Source organism: Miniopterus natalensis, chromosome 1 (assembly GCF_054644295.1).
Source record: "Miniopterus natalensis isolate mMinNat1 chromosome 1, mMinNat1.hap1, whole genome shotgun sequence".
Taxonomy (NCBI): Eukaryota; Metazoa; Chordata; class Mammalia; order Chiroptera; family Miniopteridae; genus Miniopterus; species Miniopterus natalensis.
The window spans coordinates 97,290,725-97,313,370 of NC_142081.1; the positions used below are offsets into that span (position 1 = coordinate 97,290,725).

A 22,646-nucleotide genomic window follows, 5' to 3' on the forward strand; every position below is an offset into this window, starting at 1 on the left:
TGGATGACCATTACCGCTCTCCCAATTTGCCAGCAATATTGGAATAAATGCTCATATACAATTCAACCCTGTCTCTGCTTAATTGTCTCAAGTGGTGACACACAGCCCAGACCCATTGTTGTCCAGGTTTCAGTTAGTGAGGCCAGATTCTATCATAAAAGCCTGGGAATTTAGCATTGTGGGTGGAGTTTGGCCAGAAATATTCAGGTGAGTCCTCCGAATTGGGGATCTGGTGAATAGAGCCTTGATTGTCTGCAAGCAATCTAATTTCTAAGCCTGTTTCCTTATTTGTAAAGTAAAGTGGTTGGACTAATTTTTTTTTTTTTAATGTTTTTATTGGTTTTAGAGAAACATCAATGAGAGAAACTTCATTCAGCTGCCTCCTGCACACCCCCTACCAGGGATGGAGCCTGCAACCTAGGCTTGTGCCCTGACCTGGAATCTAACGGGGGACCTCTTGGTGCACGGGAGGAGCTCAACCAACAGAGACACATCAGCCAGGGCTAGACTCATTTTTTTAATGCTTGAGATTTATGACATAAGAACAGTTACTAATAATTTATATGTAAACAGTTGCTTTCCCCTCCCCCAGTCGTTCTCTTATTTTAGGCTCAAACGGGGGTAGGAGGAAGCAGAGGTATTTTTATTTTAACTTGTCGTTATTATTGTTATTCACATTTCGAGGTGATGGAGTAGCCCCCCCCCCCCCCGCCCCAGCCGGAATTCAACCACGATATTGTCCACCACTCACTCTGCCCCTTGCCTCCATTTTTGCTCCATGATGTCAGCACAGGGCCACTGAACCAGAGACCTAGTTCAATATGGCACCAAAACGGTTTGTCCTCAGCGCGACGCCGTAGCCTAGGGCCATGTGGCGCTTCCTCCAGCGGAAAAGGGAGCAACGTAGCGGGTGGGGCCTCATGCTCCGCCCTCTGCGCGTCCGGGCGTGAGTCCCACCCCCGCGGTCTCCGGAACGACGGAACCTGCAGCCGGCTTCTCTTCAGCCTCAGCCTGCGCGCCGCCATCGCCGTCATGCTCGGCCCCGGTCTCCGCCGCTGCGCCGTAGCAGCAGCTGCAGTCGCCCGGGCCAGCCCTCGAGGTCTCCTGCACCCCGCCCCGGGCCCCGGCCCCGCTGCGGGTAAGGTCCGCTCCTGCGCCCGCGTGTCCTTGCGGTGACCTGGGCCCCCGCCGCCACGCGAGGACAGGCTCGCCCCGCGGCCTATGCTGCCCGGCCGGCGGGCGTCCGAACCTAGTGGTCGCTGGCGTCCTGTCCGTCGCCTTCGGGTGCGGAGAACGCGAGGACGCGCCCCTGGGGCCTACCTCAGAGCGACTTCCTTGTGTGGGCACCGCGGACCGGTCAGGTGTGGACGTGCTGTAGGCGCCAAGGAGGGTTCCCAGCGCACCTCCCGCGTCAATCCGACCCCTTCGGTCCTCGGGGCGTGACCGTAATACCCCGGCGCAGACCCCTGCGGCCACCTGATTGGGAGTGTCCGCCGCCATCAGCGCTTTGGCGAAGGTGACATTGAGCCGCCTGGCGCGCTGCTCAGCGTAGGGGCGGGAGAGGGCCCTCAGAGGAGCCGGGCACCGCTGCCTCCAGGGTCTTTCGAGAATACAATATGCCTCCTTGTGGGGCACAGTATACATTTTTTTAAAATAAGGCATTTCTCGGTAGGCGTTTTGTGGGTCACCTTCACAGACCGTTGTTAATTTTTAGAGACTGCTATGCCACGATCTAATTATTCCACGTTTACGAGAGATCGACGTGTGTGGTTGTTTCCTTAGGTCTGAAAGAGCGCGAATAGGTGATAAGAATGTTACTGTTTCGAAAATGGGGTACCGCAGACCAGGAATACTGGGTTCTACAGACTGGGGCGGGGGGGGGGGGGCACTTTATTGTTTGCTTCGGGTTAGAAGCCTAGTTGTTGGAGTATGAAATGTGCTGATTCCTGTCTCTTATTTTTCCTTCCCCAATATATGTGTTCCCAGTGACTGTCTAGCGCTATAACTTTATTTATTTATTTTTTTAAATATATCTTTATTGATTTCAGAGAGAGAGAGAGAGAGAGAAACATCAATGATGAGAGAGTCATTGATCCGGCTGCCTAGCCCGCAACCGGGGCATGTGCCCTGACGGGGAATCAAACCCTGAATTCCTGGATCTTAGGTTGATGCTCAACTGCTGAGCCACGCCCCGCCGAGCCAGCACTATAATTTTGATTATTGTAACTGCAGTTTGATCTTGGTCCATGATAGGTGTATATGCTCCATCATTTAGCCCCTAAACATACATATTTTAACATATGAACTCAGAAACTCAAAACCAATAAGATTTTCTTGGCTATTTTGAGTGTTTTAAGTAGACACCTCACCTAAGGAATATGTTTCACTCCATTCAATTTAGACTTTATTTTCTATAATTTATCAGAATGGTAAGGTTGGCATGCACTTCAGAGACCATGGAGACCATTTTATTTTAAGGAAGAGGAAACCAAAGCCCATCTTGGGAATCTGACACCTTAATTAGTGGTAAAACCATTTTCTGTTTCTTAGCCATAGTTATTTTTGGCTCATCCTGATGTTTTTCAGGCTTTATGTTTTTTTATTCTTTCCTTATTTAAATGTGAAAGGAGGAAACACTAATTTTTTCATATAGACACATTTTGGGGAGGTTTTTATGACCTTCAAAAGAATTATATTTTGTGGCAGGTCAAGGAAAAAACCAGAGGTTTTTGGCAAACTGTAAATTAAGGGGATTCTTTTTTTCTTAGTAAGTTTGGACATAATGGTTTATCTCTTATGTGTTCTATTCCTACTCTTAGAGTTTAATTCATAAACAGAAAGTTGTATTTTAGATGTTTGTCCCTTAGGCCTAAATATTTGCCACAAGGAGTCAGTATTGTTTACAGCTGTGTCAGCTGCTTTCTAGCCCTGTGACCTTGGACATGTTAACCTTAACACTCAGTTGCCTCTTCTCTAAAATCAGGATAATATTTGGTAGTGGTGAGGTTTCCGTGAGATAAGGTAGCCCTTAGCATCTTGTCTGGCACTAATGCTTAACACATAATTGCTTTATTATAGTGAATTTCACTTTTGCATATTATAGGTATGAGATTAAAGAGATTCTATGCAATTGAAAGTCAGAAAGTATTAAGGTTCTTGTATGAGGTGATCCAAGGTCAAATGAAAGAATATTTTAAAGAGCTCTGGAAAGGTTAACCTGAGTGGCCTCAAGTTTGCTCTAGTTAAGTAGCAACCCAAATTTGGCCCATGAAGAAGTCTCCAACTTGAAACAATTGTGTTCCAGTAACTGCTGAATTAGGTAATTAAAATGTTTTAAACAACAGCTAGAGTCTCTAGTTAACCCTTTTTTTTTTTAAATATATCTATTGATTTCAGAGAGAGGAAAGGAGAGGGAGAGAGAGAGATAGAAACATCAATGATGAGAGAGTCATTGATCGAGCCTGCAACCCAGGCATGTGCCCTGACCGGGAATCGAACCCGATCGCCTGGATCCTAGGTCAACGCTCAACCGCTGAGCCATGCCCAGCCGGGCTCTAGTTAACCCTTAAAACCTACACAATCCTGGCTCCTACAGGATAATTTGAGAAGGGTGGGAGGAGTTTTCTTTTTCTGTTTCTTGGTGCAGGGCTGAATATAAGTGGTACTTTTTTTCACCTTTCCACCCTCTTTTTTGCACCACTTCCACATTTCTAGATTTTCGGCATTCGGGCCCCAAGATCCATGCCTACTTTTAAGCCTTGCACCTCAGGGTTCTGCCTTTGAGTCTGTTCATGTATCCTTTCCATTAATTGCTGCTTTCTCTTACTCCTAGAATCACCACCAAAATGTTCATTCTTTGGGCCTTGTTCCAGCTGATTATTAAATGGAAAGCTATCTGATTAAACCAAAGGGATTAATGAGCTCCTTAATTTTCCTAAATATGCCAGCAGCAGCAGCTTCTTTCTCTCCTCTTCCCTTCCTTCTCTTCCCCTCTTCTCCTTTCCCTTCTCCTGCCTTCCTTTCTTCCTTCCCCTCCTCCTTCCTCTTCCTCTTCCTCCTCTTCCTCCTCTTCCTCCTCTTCCTCCTCCTTCTCCTCCTCCTCCTCCTCCTCCTCCTCCTCCTCCTCCTCCTCCTTTTCTTCGTCCTCTTCTTCTTCTTGTGCTTAACTGAATGCCAAAAAGCAGTATTAGAAATAGCGTTTTAGATTGAGGCTGTAGAAATGTCTCAGTTTTTTTACAGCTGCTTTCCCCTTTTTTACTCTGGAACCTTCAGGTTGTATGAAAGCACTGAGCAGTTGTTTTCTAAAGTAGTTTGCCTTACAAACCTCAAAATTTGGTGGAAAAGCTATCAGTGGCGGGGAGGGAGGGAATGCCTATACAGTTTACCTAAAAATCAAAATGTTAAGTATGACGCGGCATGTTCATAGCTATGAGAACAGATCCTACTCTACCCATTACTGGAATTGGGAATATAGTTTAAACCATGTGGGAGATGGGAGAATCTTTGCCTCCTGGAAGGGATGTGTATTCCTGGTTTATGCTTGGTGTTCTAAAAAGTTGTTGAATACACTCAAACCTCAGTTCTCAAACATCTCCCATGTTGAACAATTTGGTTCTGGTTCTCCACCAAGTTGTTCACATAAAAAAATGTCTTGGTTGTGGAGCAGAACTTCAGTTCTCTACCTCACCATACTTTCATGCTGATACATCAGCATGACAAAAAGTGTCGCTCAGGCTCTTGTCTCAGGAGAGAATGTGAGTCAGTTTACTGCTAAACCTCGTGTTGTTAACATTTCAGGAAATTGTGCTGTGAATTTGTTTGGTTTGGTTTGGTTTTTGCTTTTGTTGCTGGCAAAATGGATGATTAGCACAGTTATAAAACATAAAGGGGTTGTCAAGAATGCTAATGTTGCCCTGGCTGGTGTGGCTCAGTTGGTTGAACATAACCCCATGCACCAAAAGATTGGTGGTTGGATTCTGGTCTGGGCGCGTTCCTAGGTTGTAGGCTTGATCCTCAGTAGGGGGTGTGTAGGAGGCTGCTGATCAATGTTTCTCCCTCTCCCTTCCTCTGTCTCTAAAATAAAAAACATTAATTAAACAAATGCTAATGTTGCTAAGGGTGTGAAAAACAATGATCACAGGCAGTTGAAGAGTAGAAAAGCTGTTGTTGATTTTAATAAATGAAAAGTGGTTATCCCAAAATAGCATTTTGAAACAGTGGTACATGAAAAAGGGAAGACGCTGCATGCTGACTTCCTGAAAGACACCCCTGGAACGAGTGCTGAAAGTGATTTTTCTTAAGGCTAGTAGAGGGTGATTTGATAACTTTAAGAAAAGAAGTGTTTGTTTATAGATCAGACAGTTCATTAGACATGTGTAGCATATGTAAGAAAGGTTAAAACAGAATCATTTGGGAGTCTGGAACAAACTAATTCAATTTACATTATTTCTAATAGGGGGAAAATGATTCAGTTTTTGAACAAATGGCTTCTCAAACAGCCTTCTGGGACTAATTAAGTTCGAGAACCGAGGTTCCACTGTGCAACCAGTTTGTAACTTGGGACTCCCCAGAAGGAAGGTAAACAAATATTGAAAGTGATCCATTGATCTCCTTGACTGGGATTTGCACTTGCTGGTCATCTTTTTCACAGTTAGAAAACAATACAAAGCTACCAGTCATCTGATGAAATCCATGCCCAGCAGTGAGCAAAAGAATTGGTTATTGCCCTAGCCAGTTTGGGTCAGTGGTTAGAGCGTTGGACTGTGGACTGAAGGGTTCTGGTTCAATTCTATCCAGGGGCACGTACCTTGGTTGCAGGCTCGATCGCTGGCCCTGGTAGGGGCGCTTGCAGGAGGCAACCAATTGATGTGTCTCTCTCACATCGATGTTCCTCCCTCCCTCCCTCCCCCCCCTCCCCCCCCCCTCTCTCTCACTGTCTCTCCCCCTTTCCCCCCTTCCACTCTCTGAAAAGCAATGGAAAAAGTATCCTTGGGTGAGGATAAAAAAAAAAAAGAATTGGTTATTGTGAAACACTTTTCTGGGTGGTAAGAAAGATATACTTAGTAATTACCTCTGGTGAGGGAATGCATATATTTCATATTTCTTGGGTAAATGCTCAAAGTGGAATTACTGGGTCGTATGGTAGATGTGTGTTTAACTTGATAATAAACTGCTAAACAGCCTTCCAAATTGGTTGTACCATTTTACACTTGCACTTTAAGTATTTAGTAAGGATAACTTTAGATTTTGAAAAAAGTAGCTTATACATTTTTGGTAACAGTGGGTAGGAGCCTTGTTGTGATCTATGCTTTCGGATTTGTTAAATGTGAGTATTAATCCTGTAAGAGTTATTAACTATTCATATATTCATATAGTTTTGACTAAATGTTTGCACTTAAAATACTTTTAGGTCTAGAGAGTCATTCTTTTTTCTTATCATAGAAATTAAAGAGTACCCAATTCCAGCCCATTTATATACATGTCCCACTTCATTCTGGGCTCAGATTGTAGAAATTTAGGTCTCTGGTAAGATTGGGACTTGTGCTGTGGTCCTCTGTGACTAATGACAGGTATTTTGCTATAGGTTCAAATGGCAATTTATCCTTTTGCTTGATCTGCAGAACTGGCTAGTATTCCATCTTTTCCTCTTTTTGTTTTCTTTCTCTCTTTTTCTTATTTTCTTTCATTTTTCTGCACTCTCTTGCCAGTTAGAGCATTAAAGATGTATGGGATATACCTAACATTTAAATTTCAGAGTACACTTAGAGCCCAGAGGTTTCTGCATAGTTTTTGGTTTTTTAAATTTAATTTTAATATTTTCCATCACCCTTTATCCCCTCCATGCCCTCTTCCACCTCTATCCTCCCAAAACCCCAGCAATCACTGCTGTTGTCCATGTTCATGAGTTCTCTCTCTTTTTTTTTTCCTTTTTTGCTCAATCCTTTTTAAAATTTTTTAATTGAATTTTTGAGAAAGAAACATTGATTTGTTATTCCACTTATTTATGCATTTTGACTCTTGTATGTGCCCACAACCTTGGCATATCAGGTTGGTACTCCAACCAATTGACCTACTGGGCCAGGGCTTGCTCTGTGTGTGTGTGTGTGTGCGCGCAGTATTTTGTTTTTTTGTTTTGTTTGTTGCTTTTTTTGTTTGTTTGTTTGATAAGCCTTTAACAATAACTAGAAACTATACCAAGCTTGTCTAATTCATCTAACAGAAAATGCAATTTGAAGAATGTTTTATTTCTATAAATTATGATTTTCATAAATAGATCAATTAAGACATTTTTAGATAAGGATTAATTTATAGCTACCATTTATTGAGTATCTACCTACAAAGTACCAAGTCCTAGGCACTGTTACCTGGCCTTTTATAATTTTTTTATTGATTGATTTTAGGGAGAGAAAAACCGAAACATTGATTATTGTTTCACTTATTTACACATTCCCTGGTTGATTCTTATATGTTCCCTGATCAGGGATCAAACCCACTACCCGACCCAGGGCTCTGGCCTTCATTTTTAATCATCATAATCTGCTAAGGTAATGGTATCTGCATTTTACAAATAAGGAAAATAAAACAAGTTAACTTGTGGTTGGATGCTTCTAGGCTCTGCTGCTTCCTAAAACCCAAAGGTAAAATTTCCTTCTCCCCCAGCCCCTACCATACAGAGGCTGTTTAGAAAGAGCCAACTCCTAATTCAATGTCCAACTGACAGGCAGTAACTAAAATGGAAAGGCTTTCATATGGTGCTACAAAGGGTGTAATGATTGGGAGCAGAATGCTAAGTGTGTCTTGTTTTCTTGACACTTATATTTTTTTAAATCTCACTTCTTAGAAATCTTATAAAGTATTTTTTTTATTGGGTGTAAGTCAAAGGGCATGTTTATCAAAATTTATGGGGAGGGAGCTGTAGTGTGATAAAACAGTTTTTAAATTACTATTGCTTTGTCAGGATATGTAATTTATTTTGGAATATAATTTAATAGAAAACATAAGATTTAAAAATTTTTATCAAAAATATATCTTATAAATTTGCTTAAGTACTAGAATGAAGTCCTGACCAGGTAGCTCAGTTGGTTAGAGCGTCATCCCTATACACCAAGGTTGTGGGTTTGATCCCTTGTCAGGGCACACACAAGAGTCAACCAGTGAATGCATAAATAAGAGGAAGAATAAATCAGTGTTTCTCTCTCTCTTGCCCCCTTTCCTCCCTCCCTCTCTCTCCCTCTCAAATCAGTAAATTTTAAAAAATGAATGAATTTCAGAATAAGTTTTAGAATGAGCATTATTTTAAATTAGGATTTAATTCTCTGTTTATTGTAAAAATTCAGACATTTTGGAAGTGTATAAAGAAATAAGGTTTTTCCTTTCAGAGATAACCAATGTTAACAATTTCAAGCTAGCATTACACATTAGGGGGGAAAGCATAAACATACACCCATAGTACTTTTTGTTCTGCTTTTCTTTGTTTAATTTTTAAGATTTTTTTTCATATCAATACATAAGATTTGACATTTGACCTGCTGAATAATTTTTCTACTGTGACATACAGTTGATTCAAAACTTAATGCATTGAATGTATTTATTTTTATTTTTTTGTTTACTTTTTTTTTAATATGTCTTTATTGATTTCAGAGAGAGGAAGAGAGAGATAGAAACATCAGTAATGAGAGAGTCATTGATTGGCTGCCTCCTGCACATCCCGTACTGGGGATCAAGCCCACAGCCCGGGCATGTGCCCTGATGGGGAACCAAACCTCAGTCTCCTAGATCATAGGTCAGTGCTCAACCGCTGAGCTCAGCCGGCCGGACTACATTGAATGTATTTAAATGCCACTGAACTGTATACTTAAAAATGTTTAGGATGGTAGATGTTATATGTGTTTTAACACAATAAAAAAAGAAAACAAACAAAAAACCCTTAATGTATTGACAGGATTTATCAAGTACTGCTTCTGTACACTGCAGTTATTCTTTCTCCATTGTAGCTATCCAGTCAGTTCGCTGCTACTCCCACGGGTCACATGAGACAGATGAGGAATTTGATGCTCGCTGGGTGACATACTTCAACAAGCCAGATATTGATGCCTGGGAATTGCGTAAAGGTAATTGGGATATAGACTGCTGGACAGTCTATTTTGTCTATTTTGGTATAGAATTATGAACTGCTTTGTAGTCTTTCATTACTTTGTTAAAAGCAACTATTTTGAAAACATGTATCATGTAAACTAAGTACTCTCCTGCAACTTGCAGTTAGAAAACATTATAGCTTCCATAGTATTTCCTGTAAAGCAAGGTTTTAAAGCAGGCACAATTCATAGTTAGTGTTAGATAATAGATCTTTGTTGCAAGTGTTGTCCTTTGCATTGTAACTTGTTTAGCAGCATCCTTGGCTTCTACCCACTAGGTGCCACCCCCCACCCCACCCCAGTTGTGACAACCAAAAATGTTTCCTGGGAGTCAAAATGACCTCTAATTGAATGATAGGTCAGGGTGAGCAGGAGTTAAATTTTGTATCTTTTAGATAATTTATGCAAGTAGTCATTTGGTTCTTCTCCCTTCTTAGTCATAATTTGGGTTTTTTGTTATTTTTATTCTCAGTTATGATTTGTCTTGCCCGAATAACTGTCCAGTCTAAGTGAGCTAGAACTTATTTTTCCTAAACTTATAGATGTGCATTTAACCATGTGTAAGTAGCATTAATGATAACTAGTCTAATAGTTAGACTAGTAACGTAGATAACTTAAGGTGTAGGCAGTTTATCTCAGACCAAGAATTCAGTCTCTGTGACTATATTCTAGCATTATAGTAACTGGTGTCCTTTGTTTAAATATTATAAAATAAAAGCGAGAAACCTAAGTGCTTCAAATTTCTCTGCAGGAATGTAATGGCTCCATTTTGCTGCAACCAAGGAAATACTTATTTAATAATTTTGAGAAGTAATTAAAAGAACAGAAATTCTGCATTTCTGTTAAGAGAATTTAAATTTTATGTCTTATTTTGTGCAAAGCTGAAAGTAATCATGCCCAACCGTTTTTCTGGTTGAATATTTGAGTCTGTGCACTAATGTTTCTCTATGTATCTTTAATGTCTTCATTTGAGCTTCATTAACTCTCCTTTAGCATTTCTCTGGTTGTTTTTAGATTACTTCCCAATCAAATCTATTTTAAAGCAATCAAAGTGCATACATTGTACTAAGAGTTAAAGATACGAGTTGAAAATGATCCTCTTGTTTGAAAATGTTTGTTTTTCTTCATTACACAGGCTACTACATACTTCTTTCCACTTATTTATTGTGGAAGAGTCATTATGATCTTATCATCTAGGATTTGTTAAAAGTAGATTCTCTCATTTTATAGATAAGAGAATAGAGGCCTGATGGGTTCCAGGACCCAATTCCAATGTGTGTGTGGAGGCTTTCCTACACCAAGAAACAAATCTGGATGCCAGCAGGGTGTCCAGGAATTCAACTCAGTATGGCATTATCTACCTTACCCACAAGTAGAATCAGATTCCACAGGTAAAGGGCTCAGTCTCACAAGATTACCCTTCACTTTAGAGACTGGTTTTAAGCCTAGGTGGTTCATCTGTGCTTCTGACCTACCAACTACAAATCAGAAGTTCTCACAACCCCCTCCTTGGGTTCAAATGGCTCACAGAACTCAAGAAAACCTGTTTCTTCACTATATTTACAATTTATTACAAATGTTAAAGGATACAAATCAGCCAGATAGATACATAAGATGAGGTCCCAAATGAAGGAGCTTCTGTTCTCATGGATCTTGGGGGCCTGCACAGTGGCTCATGGAGGCATTATAATACCTCAGTGTGGAAGCTCTCTGAAAAAGGACCAAGGGCCTTTCCTATGGTTTTTATGGAGGCTTCATTACCTAGTCATGATTGACTAATTCTTTGGCCATTGGCAATTAATTCAACCTAAAGCCCCTCTCCCTTCCTTGGAAATCAGGGGTGGAACCGAAAATTTCAATCTTCTATGCAGAGTTGGTCTCTTCTGGCAACCAACCCCCACTCTTGGGAGTCCAAAAGTTACCTCCTTAATGTAACAAGAGGCACCATTGTGATCTCATCACTGAGAAGATTCCAAGGAGGGTTGGGGGTTCTGTGCCAGAAACAGACCGAATATATATTTATTATAAGTCACAGTATCATAGGCCAAAATAGACAAGATCACATGTTTGTGTTTTAATAAAAACATAGATAACTAAATTATAGTTTAAGTGAGAATATTTCAGGTTGATGTGGCCCCTCTTTTTAATTTGACAGGGATGAACACACTTGTTGGCTATGATCTGGTTCCAGAACCCAAAATCATTGATGCTGCTTTGCGGGCATGCAGACGGTTAAATGATTTTGCTAGTGCTGTTCGCATCCTAGAGGTTGTTAAGGTCAGTGAAATAATGCTCACGTTTTTCTGGAAATATGTGATCTGGTGATTAGATGTCAGCATATTCTGTATTTTTTAATTTGTTAAAATTCCTAAGATTAGTTCTTATATAGCTAGAGGGAATGTACAGTGCAATTAATAATTTTTTTGCAGTGCAGTTTGACAGAATTTATCCCAGGCCTTAAAATTTGTGCTTGATACTCTTTGGTTCAGCACATCCATTTAAGAGTTTATCTTGAGGATGTACAAAGGTTTAACTATAATTTATCTTTGTGCTATTTGTGATAGGAAATTAAATGTTGTTAGTAATTTCTTAAGGTGGGACTTCCCAGAAGTGGCTATTATTACACAAATGTGTTTAACAGTAAACATATTTATATTAAACATATTTATAGCATGTTAACTAAAGAAAATTATGAAACCACTTTTGTGGTGTGACCCCATTTTATTAAAATATATATAGGTGAAAATGTAGGTGGGCATATTCTCCCTTTTGCTTGATTATAGTTTCTGATTTCTCTGTAATGTGCAAATAAATACATTTCATTTTAAACAAGAATTTTATAATTAAAAAAATATAACTAAGAAAGCTTAGAATTTGTTAAAGGCAGAAGAATAGCAGCTTGGCAGTGTCCTTAGTCCTTTTTGTCCCTGGGGAACTTTGTGACAACATATAGGTATTAATGTATGTTGTGGTGAGTATTCATGAAAACTCTCTTGCCCTAGAAATAAGTATTCTCTAAGTGTAGCTCTCTAAGAAAGGATGTGGTCTATAAGATAGAAATTCAAGATCTGTAAAAAAAAAAAGTGTGAGATTACTTTATCTACAATGGATGATAATTTAGGGTTCTGTAGGCTATCAATTCATTCAGCACCAGTAGTTAATTCAGTTAGGGTCTCAAATTGGAAGCAAGTTTTAAAACTTTTCCTCTGTTAAGTTAATTATTCCTTTTGCCTGCTGGGTATGTTTAATTACCTTCACAAAATTCTGTCATCACCACCCTGTTTTCCAGTAACTGAGGCTTTGAAAAAAAATTTTTCTGGATTTAGTCTAATTGTCTTAGTTATTCCCAAAGTGTCTTTAAAAACCTACCTTGACTAGTGCCCACAAAGTTGCTCTCTTTATGGAACAAATATGTTAAAAGTAGTCTCTGCATATGTGAGTAAAAGCATTTTCAGGTTCATTTTGTAAATAGAGATGGCTTTTCAGAGAGCTAAATGTGATTTTTTTTTGCCATCAGGACAAAGCAGGACCTCATAAGGAAATCTACCCTTATGTCATCCAGGAACTTAGACCAACTTTAAATGAACTGGGAATCTCCACTCCAGAGGAACTGGGCCTTGACAAAGTATAAACTCCATCGGTAAGCAACGTACCACTGACTAAAGCAGTAAAGAATCCAGGGAGGGGTGAATGAGTGACATTTCAGTGTTTTCAGAGTAAGACCTTTTAATGGGCTTGTTAGAGGCTATGAGCATAGAGATTTAGAGGATACCAATGGTGATAACTAAGCAGCTTGGACTGTTATTCTTATCTGTTATAATTGTTCTCTTACTGGTGTAAAGGCAAGTAAGGTCTCCTTAATAAAAAGTCTATATAAAATATTTCAAGTATAAAGAATAGCATAGAGCCCTAGCCAGTTTGCTCAGTGGTTAGAACGTCAGCATGTAGACTGAAGGGTCCCAGGTTTGATTCCAGCCAAGGGCACATACCTCAGTTGCAGGCTCAATCCCTGGCCCTGGGGCATGTGTGGGAGGCAACCAGTCGATGTTGTCTCTCTCACATCAATGTTCCTCTCCCCCTCCCCCTCTCTCTCCTCCTCCCCTCCCCCCCTTCCCCTCTCTCTGAAAAAGCAATGGAAAAAATATATATTCTCAGGTAAGGATTTAAAAAAAAAAAGAATAGCATAGAGAGCCTGGTCAGTGCAGCTCAGTGGTTGAGTGTTGACCCATGAACCAAGAGGTCACTGATTCAATTCCAGGTCAGGGCATATGCCCAGGTTGTGGGCTCAATCCCTGGCAGGGGCTGTGCAGGAGGCAGCCAGTCAATGATGTTTCTATTTCTCTCCCTCTCCCTTCCTTTCTCTCTAAAGAATCAATTTTAAAAAAAACTTCTCTTTTAAAAAAGCGTAGAGAATAAATGTAACCACACCCAGGTTTTCAGATATTATTATTTCGCCATATCTGCTTTAGTCACACATGTCCAGTCCCCGCCCACCCCAAGAAATGATTGGTTTCACCTAGAGTTGAAGCTCTCTGGATACCCTTCCCTCATTTCGGCCCATCAACCTCTCAAAAACTAAAAGTAGTTCACTGCATTCAAGATATTTTTCATGTATTTTTTTTTTTTTGTATATATATATATGGACTTTTATTGATTTCAGATAGAGGAAGGGAGAGGGGGAGAGAGAGAGAAACACCAATGATGAGAGAGTCATTGATCAGCAGCCTCCTGCATGCCTCCCACTGGGGATGGAGCCTGCAACCCGGGCATGTGCCCTGATGGGGAATTGAACCTCGGTCTCCTGGATCCTAGGTGGATGCTCAATCCCTGAGCCACACCTGGCCAGGCTCATGCTTTTATACATGTGGTTATTTATTTATTTATTTTAAAAAATATATCTTTATTGATTTCAGAGAGAGGAAGAGAAAGGGGGAAAGAGAGAGAGAAACATCAGTGATGAGCGCCTAGGCATGTGCCTTGACTAGGAATTGAACCAAGATCTCCTGGATCATAGGTTAATGCTCAACCACCAAGCCAAGCTGGCCGGGCTACATGTGTTTATTTATTTTTTGTTGAAATGTATGTTTATTCTGATATTTCTGATCAGTTGTACACTTATCTAGGGCAAATTACCAAATAAATTTTACATTTCTTCAGGACTGGGGTTTTTCCATGGCTTCAAATTTGGGATCTTCAAATTTGAAGTCAGGGAATGCATTCATGTCTGCTTTACCATACATTTGCTTAAGCTTAAAAAGCTCCCTTTCCAAGTCTTGCTGATACTCTGGGCCAGCATCAACAGGTCCTCCAGATGACTGTCACTTAGTTTTGTATTCTCTAATCTTGTCCACGAAGAGTTTCTGTACAGGATCAAGCTCCTTATTAAATGCCACTGCTGTAACACCAATATTCCTTCTCAAATGGACTGAGGTTGCAGACTGGATGACAGAGGAGAACCTGAAGAGCCTCTGAAGAATCATGGTGATTCTTTTACTGAGGATATTTTTTCCATTGCTTGCACTCAGTCCCACGCTGCCAAAGCCACCATACATGTGTTTATTTTTAACAACAGTGTTTTATTAATTGATATTTTTGTTTTTGTGTGCCCAGGTTTAATTTAATAGTCAAGTAAATGTTCATCAATAATAAAAGCTTATTGTTCTCTGTGGAAAGACAGATAGGTAATAAAACCAGCCACAACGTTGTCTAGGTAGTGAGCAGTGTGCAGAAAATCCTTTGTAAAACAGAAAATATATAAGCAATAACTCACTTTAATTTTATTTAACAAATACTAGTGTATATCTTTTTCCCCCTAAATCCTCACTTGAGGTTATTTTTCCATTGATTTTTACAGAGAGTGGGAGGGAGGGGAAGAGCAGGGGATAGAGAGAGAAACATAGATGTGAGAGCGATACATTGACTGGTTGCCTCCCACACGCATCCTGGGGTCAGGGATCAAACCTGCAACCCAGGTACATGCCCTTGATGAGGAATCAAACTCACGACACTTCTGTGCATGGGCTGACTCTCTAACCACTGAGCAACACTGGCCAGGGCAGTGTATGTAATTCTTGATATGTGTCAAGCACAGTTTTAAGTACTATATAAATATTAATTCATTTAATCCTCATAAACATCCCTAAGAGGTGGTTACTGTTATTATACTATTCCTATTTTATTATTTACTGGTGAGGAAACTGAGGCACCTTGTCCAAAGTCAAGGTAATATAATGCACATTTAAACCCAGGCAGACTGGCTCCAGAGTTCATTGCTCTTACTATGCCACATGTCCTGCATAGGCATTTACTAAGGTCATACTCTTATTTCTCAGAGTTAAAAAATAAGGCTTAAATAAAAGTGGACTCATAATTATTTGAGGAGCTATTAAATATCAGATCCTTCACAAGATAAAGAACTAATGAGCCTGGTTAGGATATTATTAGTGAACATTTAGTCTTCCTACTGACAGACTAAGCAGAAAATGTTTGAGGTTTTACTGTAATCCACTTTGGGGCTTGCTTTTTGGAGAAGTCTTAATTTTTTATCTTTGTCCACAATCACCTGAAGTCAGGTAGCTCATCTTTATAACCTATGGAAAGGTTTATAGGTTTATAACCTATAAACATTTCTTTGAGCACTAAGAGAAAATTAGGTATCCAGAATAGAGGATTTCCTAAGTTATATTTTTGAAGCTCTTATCTGTGGTTCATACTTCATGATGGACTCTTAAAAGGTTATCTAAACACTTGGCCTTAATTTTTATTTTATCAAATATTATTGCAAGAAGTCCAGAAGATCTTTGTTATATAGAATGTATTCTTGCTGCAGTAATGTGTTTCTTTTTTAAAAAAATTTAAGAGCAACTCCCCAATACTTTTCTGATTGGAAAAGAAGACTAACCCAGTAAGTACCAGGTATATAAACAACAAGAGAGCCACAGATAGCCCCCTGTGAGGTGACCATAGCAGGATTAAGAAAGCACAGAAAAGGCTACATAGAGGAAGTTATTTCCCTGGGCTGTTGATCTAAAGAAGGTTATTGTAAAGATTTCTACTTTTTCATTATTTCCTGCTAATTGTTCATATTTTCTCTTACAGATAGGCTTCCCAAGGATTTACTGATAATGCTACTTGAGTGTAAACAATCACCTGGAAATACTGATGATAACATATTACCTTATTTGAACAAGTTTTCCTTTATTGAGTACCAAACCATGTAATGGTAACTTGAACTTTAATAAAAGGAAATGAGTTTGAACTTAAATTTGATACTGTTCCATCTGTTTACATTAAAAAGCAGAAAATGGTTTCACAGTTTTGTTGTTACCTTATGTGCTGAGAGAACTTTAATTTTCTGGAAGCCATCACTAGAGAAACATATTTGGGTGCACTGACTGGTAAAATAGCTAAAGGCTAAAAGTCATTTATATAGAATTTCCTTGTTGACAGGGCCAGCAAACCCTGGGCTTAGGGAATTGGTTGTCTGAGGATAGATCAAATTGTGTACCTTCCCAAAACAAGTGAAATAAAGTTTAAAAGTGGTCATTGAGATAGTCTTGAGGATGTGCTATAGGGTAGCCAGTTCTCTCTTAGTGCCCCTTTCCTTCCCTACCTGATCTTTCCTGGCAGTGCCTTGGGCATCAAAGAATTTGTTGTTGTAGATTTAGAAGCTTTCTGCTTAAAGAACTAAGTAAATGGGTTTACTTCTTGAGAGAATAAAATAAATCCTTTCTTTAGAAGTCCCATAATACTGGATATCAGCTGCTGGATAAATTGGTTCTAGGCCTGAGTGTCTTCTACTTCAGCCAGTTCAGACTGCAGCATCCGGGGAATAGGGATAATGTTCAGTTGAAATTTAAAAAAAAATTTATTTATCTTTATTGATTTCAGAGAGAGGAAGGGAAAGCGAGAGAGAGAGATAGAAACATCAATGATGAGAAAGTCATCATTGGACACCCCCAGCTCAGGATCAAGCCTGCAACCTGGGCATGTACCTTGACCGGGAATCAAACTGTGATCTCCTGGATCCTAGGTCAATGCTCAACTGTTCAGCCACGCCCGGCCGGGCATAAGATTCATCATCTGTTTCATTTTTTTTTTTTTCATTTTTTTTTAGAGGAAGGGTGGGGGGGAGATAGAAACATCAATGGGCTGCCTCCTGCAAGCCCCCTACTGGGGATGGAGCCCAAAACCCAGGCATGTGTCCTGATAGGGAATCGAACCAGTCACCTCTTGTTCATGGGATGACACTCAATCCATTGAGCTACACCTGCCAGGTCAGTTGAAATTTTGATGTCTTTTCTCCTAAAACCATTGTAAGGGAATGTTAGTAAATGTTTCAGTAAGGTTTTAACACAAATGACCTTTTATAAAAGGCTGACTCCCTCCCAAAAATTCCCCTCTCCCCTGTTTTAAGGATTATAAATGTGAAATAAACTAAAACAGCCACATACATCTATTTATGTGTAGTTAGTAGTCCATAGCTCTTAGGTTTGCTGTCTCTGCAGGGCAGTTCTTTCCCTCTCCTTCCATGTAGTATAACATCCCAGTTTCCTGGGGTTTTTCCTCCAGATTCTCTTTATGTTGCTTCCCCCACAGTAGTGAATATCAACATAGTCCTGCCCTCATAACCTCAAGAGTGAGAGGCAGGGGGATATTAAAACAGAATAATCACAGATATAAAGGTGTCATGGCAGATTTTTAAAGTTCTGTGAACAACAGCCCAGCCGGTGTGGCTCAGTGGTTAAGCATCGATCCATGAACCAAGAGGTCATGATTCGATTCCTGGTCAGGGCACATGCCCAGGTTTCAGGCTCAATCCCCAGTAGGGTGCGTGCAGCAGGCAAACGATCAGTGACTCTCATTTGATGTTTCTATATCTCCCTCTCCCTTCTCTCTGAAATCAACACATATTTTAAAAAAGAAAAGTTTTGTGAACTTGCATTTGGGTAATGTGAGAAAGGGAATGATAGTTTAAGTTGAAGCCTAAAGGATTGGGGGTGTTTGTTTATACAGGGCTTTAGCTAAATGGTAATTTCATTTACATATTTACTTTTGCTAATGAAGGACTTTATTTCAAACAAAAATAAAAAATTGAGAGCTGTATCCCTGGGTGTGGGGAAGGGATTAGGGCAAGAAAATTCCCATGGCTAGCCCAATACCCTCAGGTACTGGAGGGGTTGTATAACTCCGTTCTTGGCCCCTGTGATTGAGAATCTCAGCAAGTGCAGGACCCTATGCCAGAGCCCACCTTCCAAGGGGAACTCAGGCTAGGAATCAGTACCTGGAAAGGGAAAGGCAGCACTATAGCCAAAGGCAGACCATAGGATCAAGTCCTAAGTACCAGGGACTGTTTCCTGCTTCCTGGGACCCAGAACAAAATAAGAAGATGGCCTATGATCCTAGCTGGTTTGGCTCACTGGTTAGAGCATCAGCCTGCAGACTAAAGGGTCTCGGGTTTGATTCCAATCAAGGGCACATACCTCAGTTGCAGGCTTGTGCGGAAAGCAACCAATCCATGTGTTTCTCACATGGATGTTTCTCTCCCCGCCTCCTGAAAATCAATGGGAAAAATATCCTCAGGTAAGGATTTAAAAAAAAAAAGGTGGCCTGTGGAGCCCTGGCCAGTTTGGTTCAATGGTTAGAGCATTAGCCCAAGGACCAAAGGGTCACTGGTTCGATTCCTGGTCAAGGGCATGTACGTCCATTGCGTGTTCATTCCCCAGCCCTGGTTCAGGTGCATGCAGGAGGTGACCAATCGATGTGTTGCTCTCATGTCAATGTTTCTCTGTCCCCCCTCCTCTCTTCCTTCCACTCTCTCAAAATCAATAGAAAAAAATATCCTCAGCTGAGGATTCACAAAAAAAGATGACCTGTGGAAAGAACTTCTCACCCTGGTGGGAAGAAAGACCCAGTGTCCTCATGTTTATCACCTCTGTTCTCTGGAGGGCACTGAGTCCTGGAGTCTGTCAGGTGGTAATACCCACACTGATGAGGGCAGGGAAACCCCAGCAAGTCTGGATAAGGCTGATTCTCCCACCCCCTGGCAAGGTCTACACTCACCCTTTGATCCTTTGTATTTCTTACCTTCTATTTCCCTTGGGTGGATGGGTAAGTAGATGGGGTTTCTCCAGCAAGGGCCCTCCCAAGGAGGGTCCCCTGAATGCTCCACTACTCCAGGGCCTGAGAAAGTACAATGTCACATTATGCCATTGGTGAGGTACTGGAAGCTGTCATAGAGTTCGGTGGTGATAGACTACATGCTGCTATCCACCAGTCGCTGGAGCTGCTTCTCAGTCATGCTCATGTAAAACCTTTGAGATTATGGATGGTGCTGGAGCCATGGAAGCAAGGAACTGGAGAACTTTGCTGCACAATCTCCATGATCTGCACCACCTTGTCCATGTGTTTCCAAGCAGCAACGAGGCCCTGCAGCAGCATCTTGTAGTAGTTGAATATGTCACCATCCAGGCCACCTATGATGTCTACAAACTGTGGTCAGCTTAAAGGCTGGCATTGCAGAGCTCAGGTTTCGGGGTGAGCTGGACAAGATGAAGCCAAAGTCATTGTGAATGATGTGGCCTTCTGCTTCTAAAAGGATGGTTCCATTGTGTCTCCTTGACTTGGAGCAGGTAGCCAGCTCAACTTTGCACGACACTGTGCTGAGCACTGAGGAATGCCTCAGTGGTGTAACTGCCATGCTCCTGTAGGAAGTAATCATCGGGAAAGGAGGGCTGTAACTGTTTCTTTCCCTGGTGGCTGAACACTTGACCACTGGTTCAGTCATGCTACTGTCCATTGAAATCACAAGGACTTGTATGGCTTGATCCACAGGGTACTTGCTCCTGTTCCCAAGTGGACTGCAGTTGCTTCAACACCTGGAAAGCCAGCAGCTCCTTCCCAAAGGTCATCTCCCACACTTGACAGTGACTGACAGGAGCTGCCAATTGGGGAGATGGCCGTAGGGGGAGCTGAGCACTCTCTGATACCCTCACTTTTTCCTGCCAGGGCTCTTTGAGAGCAACTGTAGAAGGGTCTTCTGGGTCACATATGAAGGTGGAGGGTGTGAGCCAGCTGCTCTGAAAGGCACTGTCAGATGTACCCTGCTGCAATGAACACAGGCTCTTTGCTTTACTGGATGGTGATACTGTCTATGGATGGAAAACACTGTCACACCTGTTGTGCACTTCAGGGAGCTCCACTTGCAGCTTCCCTGTGTGGTCCACTGACCAGGCCTCATCATTTTTGTCATAGGCACAGTGTTGAAACTGCCTTCCTCCTGCTTGTGGGTGATACCGCAGGTTTTCTATAGACCATATGCTCTGTATTCAGCTCTCGGGGACCTGGGCAGGGACATTGGTGGTGTTGAAGTTTTCACATTCAAGGACTTCCACACAGATCAGATAGGGAGCCTTGCCCTTGGGAGTTGAGGACAATAGCCTGGGTATGAGGCACATGGACCACGTGGTGGTCAAAGCTGGTAGTGGGCAGCCAGACTTAGGCAGGGAGAGCTCTGAGATCAGCCACTGTGTTTTCTGCTCCTTGGGCCCAGGGTTGGGGGAAGCATGGCCAGCCACATGGTGGTCACCATCAGAGATTCGATGAATTCTCAACCAGGAGCCAGTCTGAAAGGCTCATCCTCATTCTCCACTTTGGGGTTGCTGGCTTTCGTTTCAGATTGCTGTTGACTTATGCTGGTGGTGGCTTCTGACTTAGGGCACTGGTAAGTCCTTTTAGAGGAGACAGCCCTGTGTCAGGGGCTGGGCTCAGGGAGGGCAGCTCCCTCTTTCAGTGAGCTGGCTTCAGCGCATCTGAAAGGATCAGTTTAGGTAGCTTGGTCCCACAGGAGTTATTGTTGAGTGGAAATGTGCTTGTCAGAAGAGTAGACCCCAAGCAACAGGGCACACTGGAGGGAAATGTTAATGCTCTGGCAGCAACAGTAGACTATGCAGGGCTTAATGGCATCATCCACATCCTCATCCTTGTGTATGTACATGTTAAGCAACTGGGGCAGATAGAAGTCCATGTCCTTTCAACATCACTAATCATCAGAGAAATGCAGTTTACAACCACAATGAGATATCACCTCACAGCTATCAGAATAGCTATCATCAATAAATCCACAATGGGCAAGTATTGGTGAGGAACTGGAGAAAAGGGAACCCTCACACACTGCTTGTGGGAATGCAGATTGGTGCAGCCACTATGGAAAACAGTATAGAGGGTTCTCAAAAAATTAAAAATGGAACTGCCTTATGACCCAGTGATTCCACTTCTGGGTATGTATCTGAAGAAACACAAAACAATTTCAAAAGTATAATGTACCCCTATGTTCATTGTAGCATCATTTACAATAGCCAAGGTATGGAAGCAACTCAAGTGCCCATCAGTAGACAAGTAGATATAGAACAGGTGATACACACATACAATGGATATTACTAGGCCATAAAAAAGAACGAAATCTTACCATTTGTGACAGCATGGACCTAGAGGGTATTATGCTAAGTGAAATAAGTCAGAGGAAGACAAGTACCATGTGATTTCACTTATATGTAAACAAAACAAAATGGAAATACTCATAGCACAGAGAATGGACTAGTATTTGCCAGAGGGAAGTTGGGGAACTGGGTGAAAGAGGTGAAGGGAATGAGAAGTACAAATTGGTAGTTGCAAAATAGTCACAGGGATGTAAAGTATAGCATAGGGGGATATAGTCAATAATATTGTGATAACTATGTATTGTGCCAGGTGGGTATTGAAATATCAGGGGAGAAACATTTTGTAAAGTGTATGACTGTCTAACCACTATGCTGTGCACCTGAAACCAATACAAAATAATACTGAAAGTAAACTGTAATTGAAGAAAAAAGTCCACATTCTAATTGTGAAAGTAGAAGAGCCTGTTGCTAACCTAGGCTTGCAGCCCAGGCTCCTTGGAGTTACACAGGTATGAAATGGCCATGGACATGTCAGAGTTTTGACTCAATTCTCAGCAGCCAAGACTGGCTGTTGTTCAGCCTCTGCCTTCTTGCTCCCTTGGCTATGCTGGAGGCCACAGTGGCCCCCCATCTCTCTTCTTCCTCTCTTATCTGGGCAGGTGGAATCATCTAGGCAGCGGATCTCACTGTGCACACCATGTGCGTTGACCAAATCCAGTGGAATGCCTCTGCTAGAGAGAGCCATGCCTCCATGCAAAAGCTTGACCTTTAGCACCTCCTGGCAGGCCTTTTGGGCCACCTCAGGGTCAATTACTGATAGGTCTCTGACCCGCCCATGATGACACTTAGCAAGGAGCCCCCATTATTCCCTGGTGGGCCAGGAGTGGGCTCAGAAGTTGGCTTCAGGGGGTAGGCTTCACTACCATGCCTCTCATAGCCACAGCCAGACTTTGAGTTTAAAAATCCCACGGGTCCCCTGCAGAGTGGGTGCTGGTGGTTTGGGTCAGGCTGCCAACACTGCCACCCCAGCAGCAATAGCTGCTCCCGGGTTCCATTGGCTACCAGTGATTCCCTG

At 41.6% G+C, this 22,646-nt stretch overlaps 1 protein-coding gene and 2 pseudogenes across 1 annotated transcript; 1 reads left to right on the forward strand and 2 right to left on the reverse strand.

The window, feature by feature from the left end:
• The first annotated feature begins 954 nt into the window (after positions 1-954).
• COX5A (cytochrome c oxidase subunit 5A) lies at positions 955-16,398 on the forward strand. The gene is made up of 5 exons (XM_016210538.2): positions 955-1,138; positions 8,994-9,110; positions 11,290-11,411; positions 12,652-12,774; positions 16,233-16,398. The coding sequence occupies exons 1-4, from the start codon at positions 1,033-1,035 to the stop codon at positions 12,763-12,765; spliced, it is 459 nt and encodes a 152-aa protein (XP_016066024.1). The 5' UTR covers positions 955-1,032; the 3' UTR covers positions 12,766-12,774; positions 16,233-16,398.
• Positions 13,903-17,051, reverse strand: LOC107535181 (ATP synthase peripheral stalk subunit F6, mitochondrial pseudogene; annotated as a pseudogene).
• A 1,889-nt stretch (positions 17,052-18,940) lies between these two features.
• On the reverse strand, positions 18,941-22,602 carry LOC107535179 (phosphatidylinositol 4-kinase beta pseudogene; annotated as a pseudogene).
• Between the last annotated feature and the right edge of the window lie 44 nt (positions 22,603-22,646).

Coding starts and splice junctions, on each gene's coding strand:
- COX5A (XM_016210538.2), top strand. CDS start 1,033: ATGCTCGGCCCCGGTCTCCGCCGCTGCGCCGTAGCAGCAGCTGCAGTC. Junction 1,139..8,993: donor GGGCCCCGGCCCCGCTGCGG/GTAAGGTCCGCT, acceptor TCTCCATTGTAG/CTATCCAGTCAGTTCGCTGC. Junction 9,111..11,289: donor TGCCTGGGAATTGCGTAAAG/GTAATTGGGATA, acceptor TTAATTTGACAG/GGATGAACACACTTGTTGGC.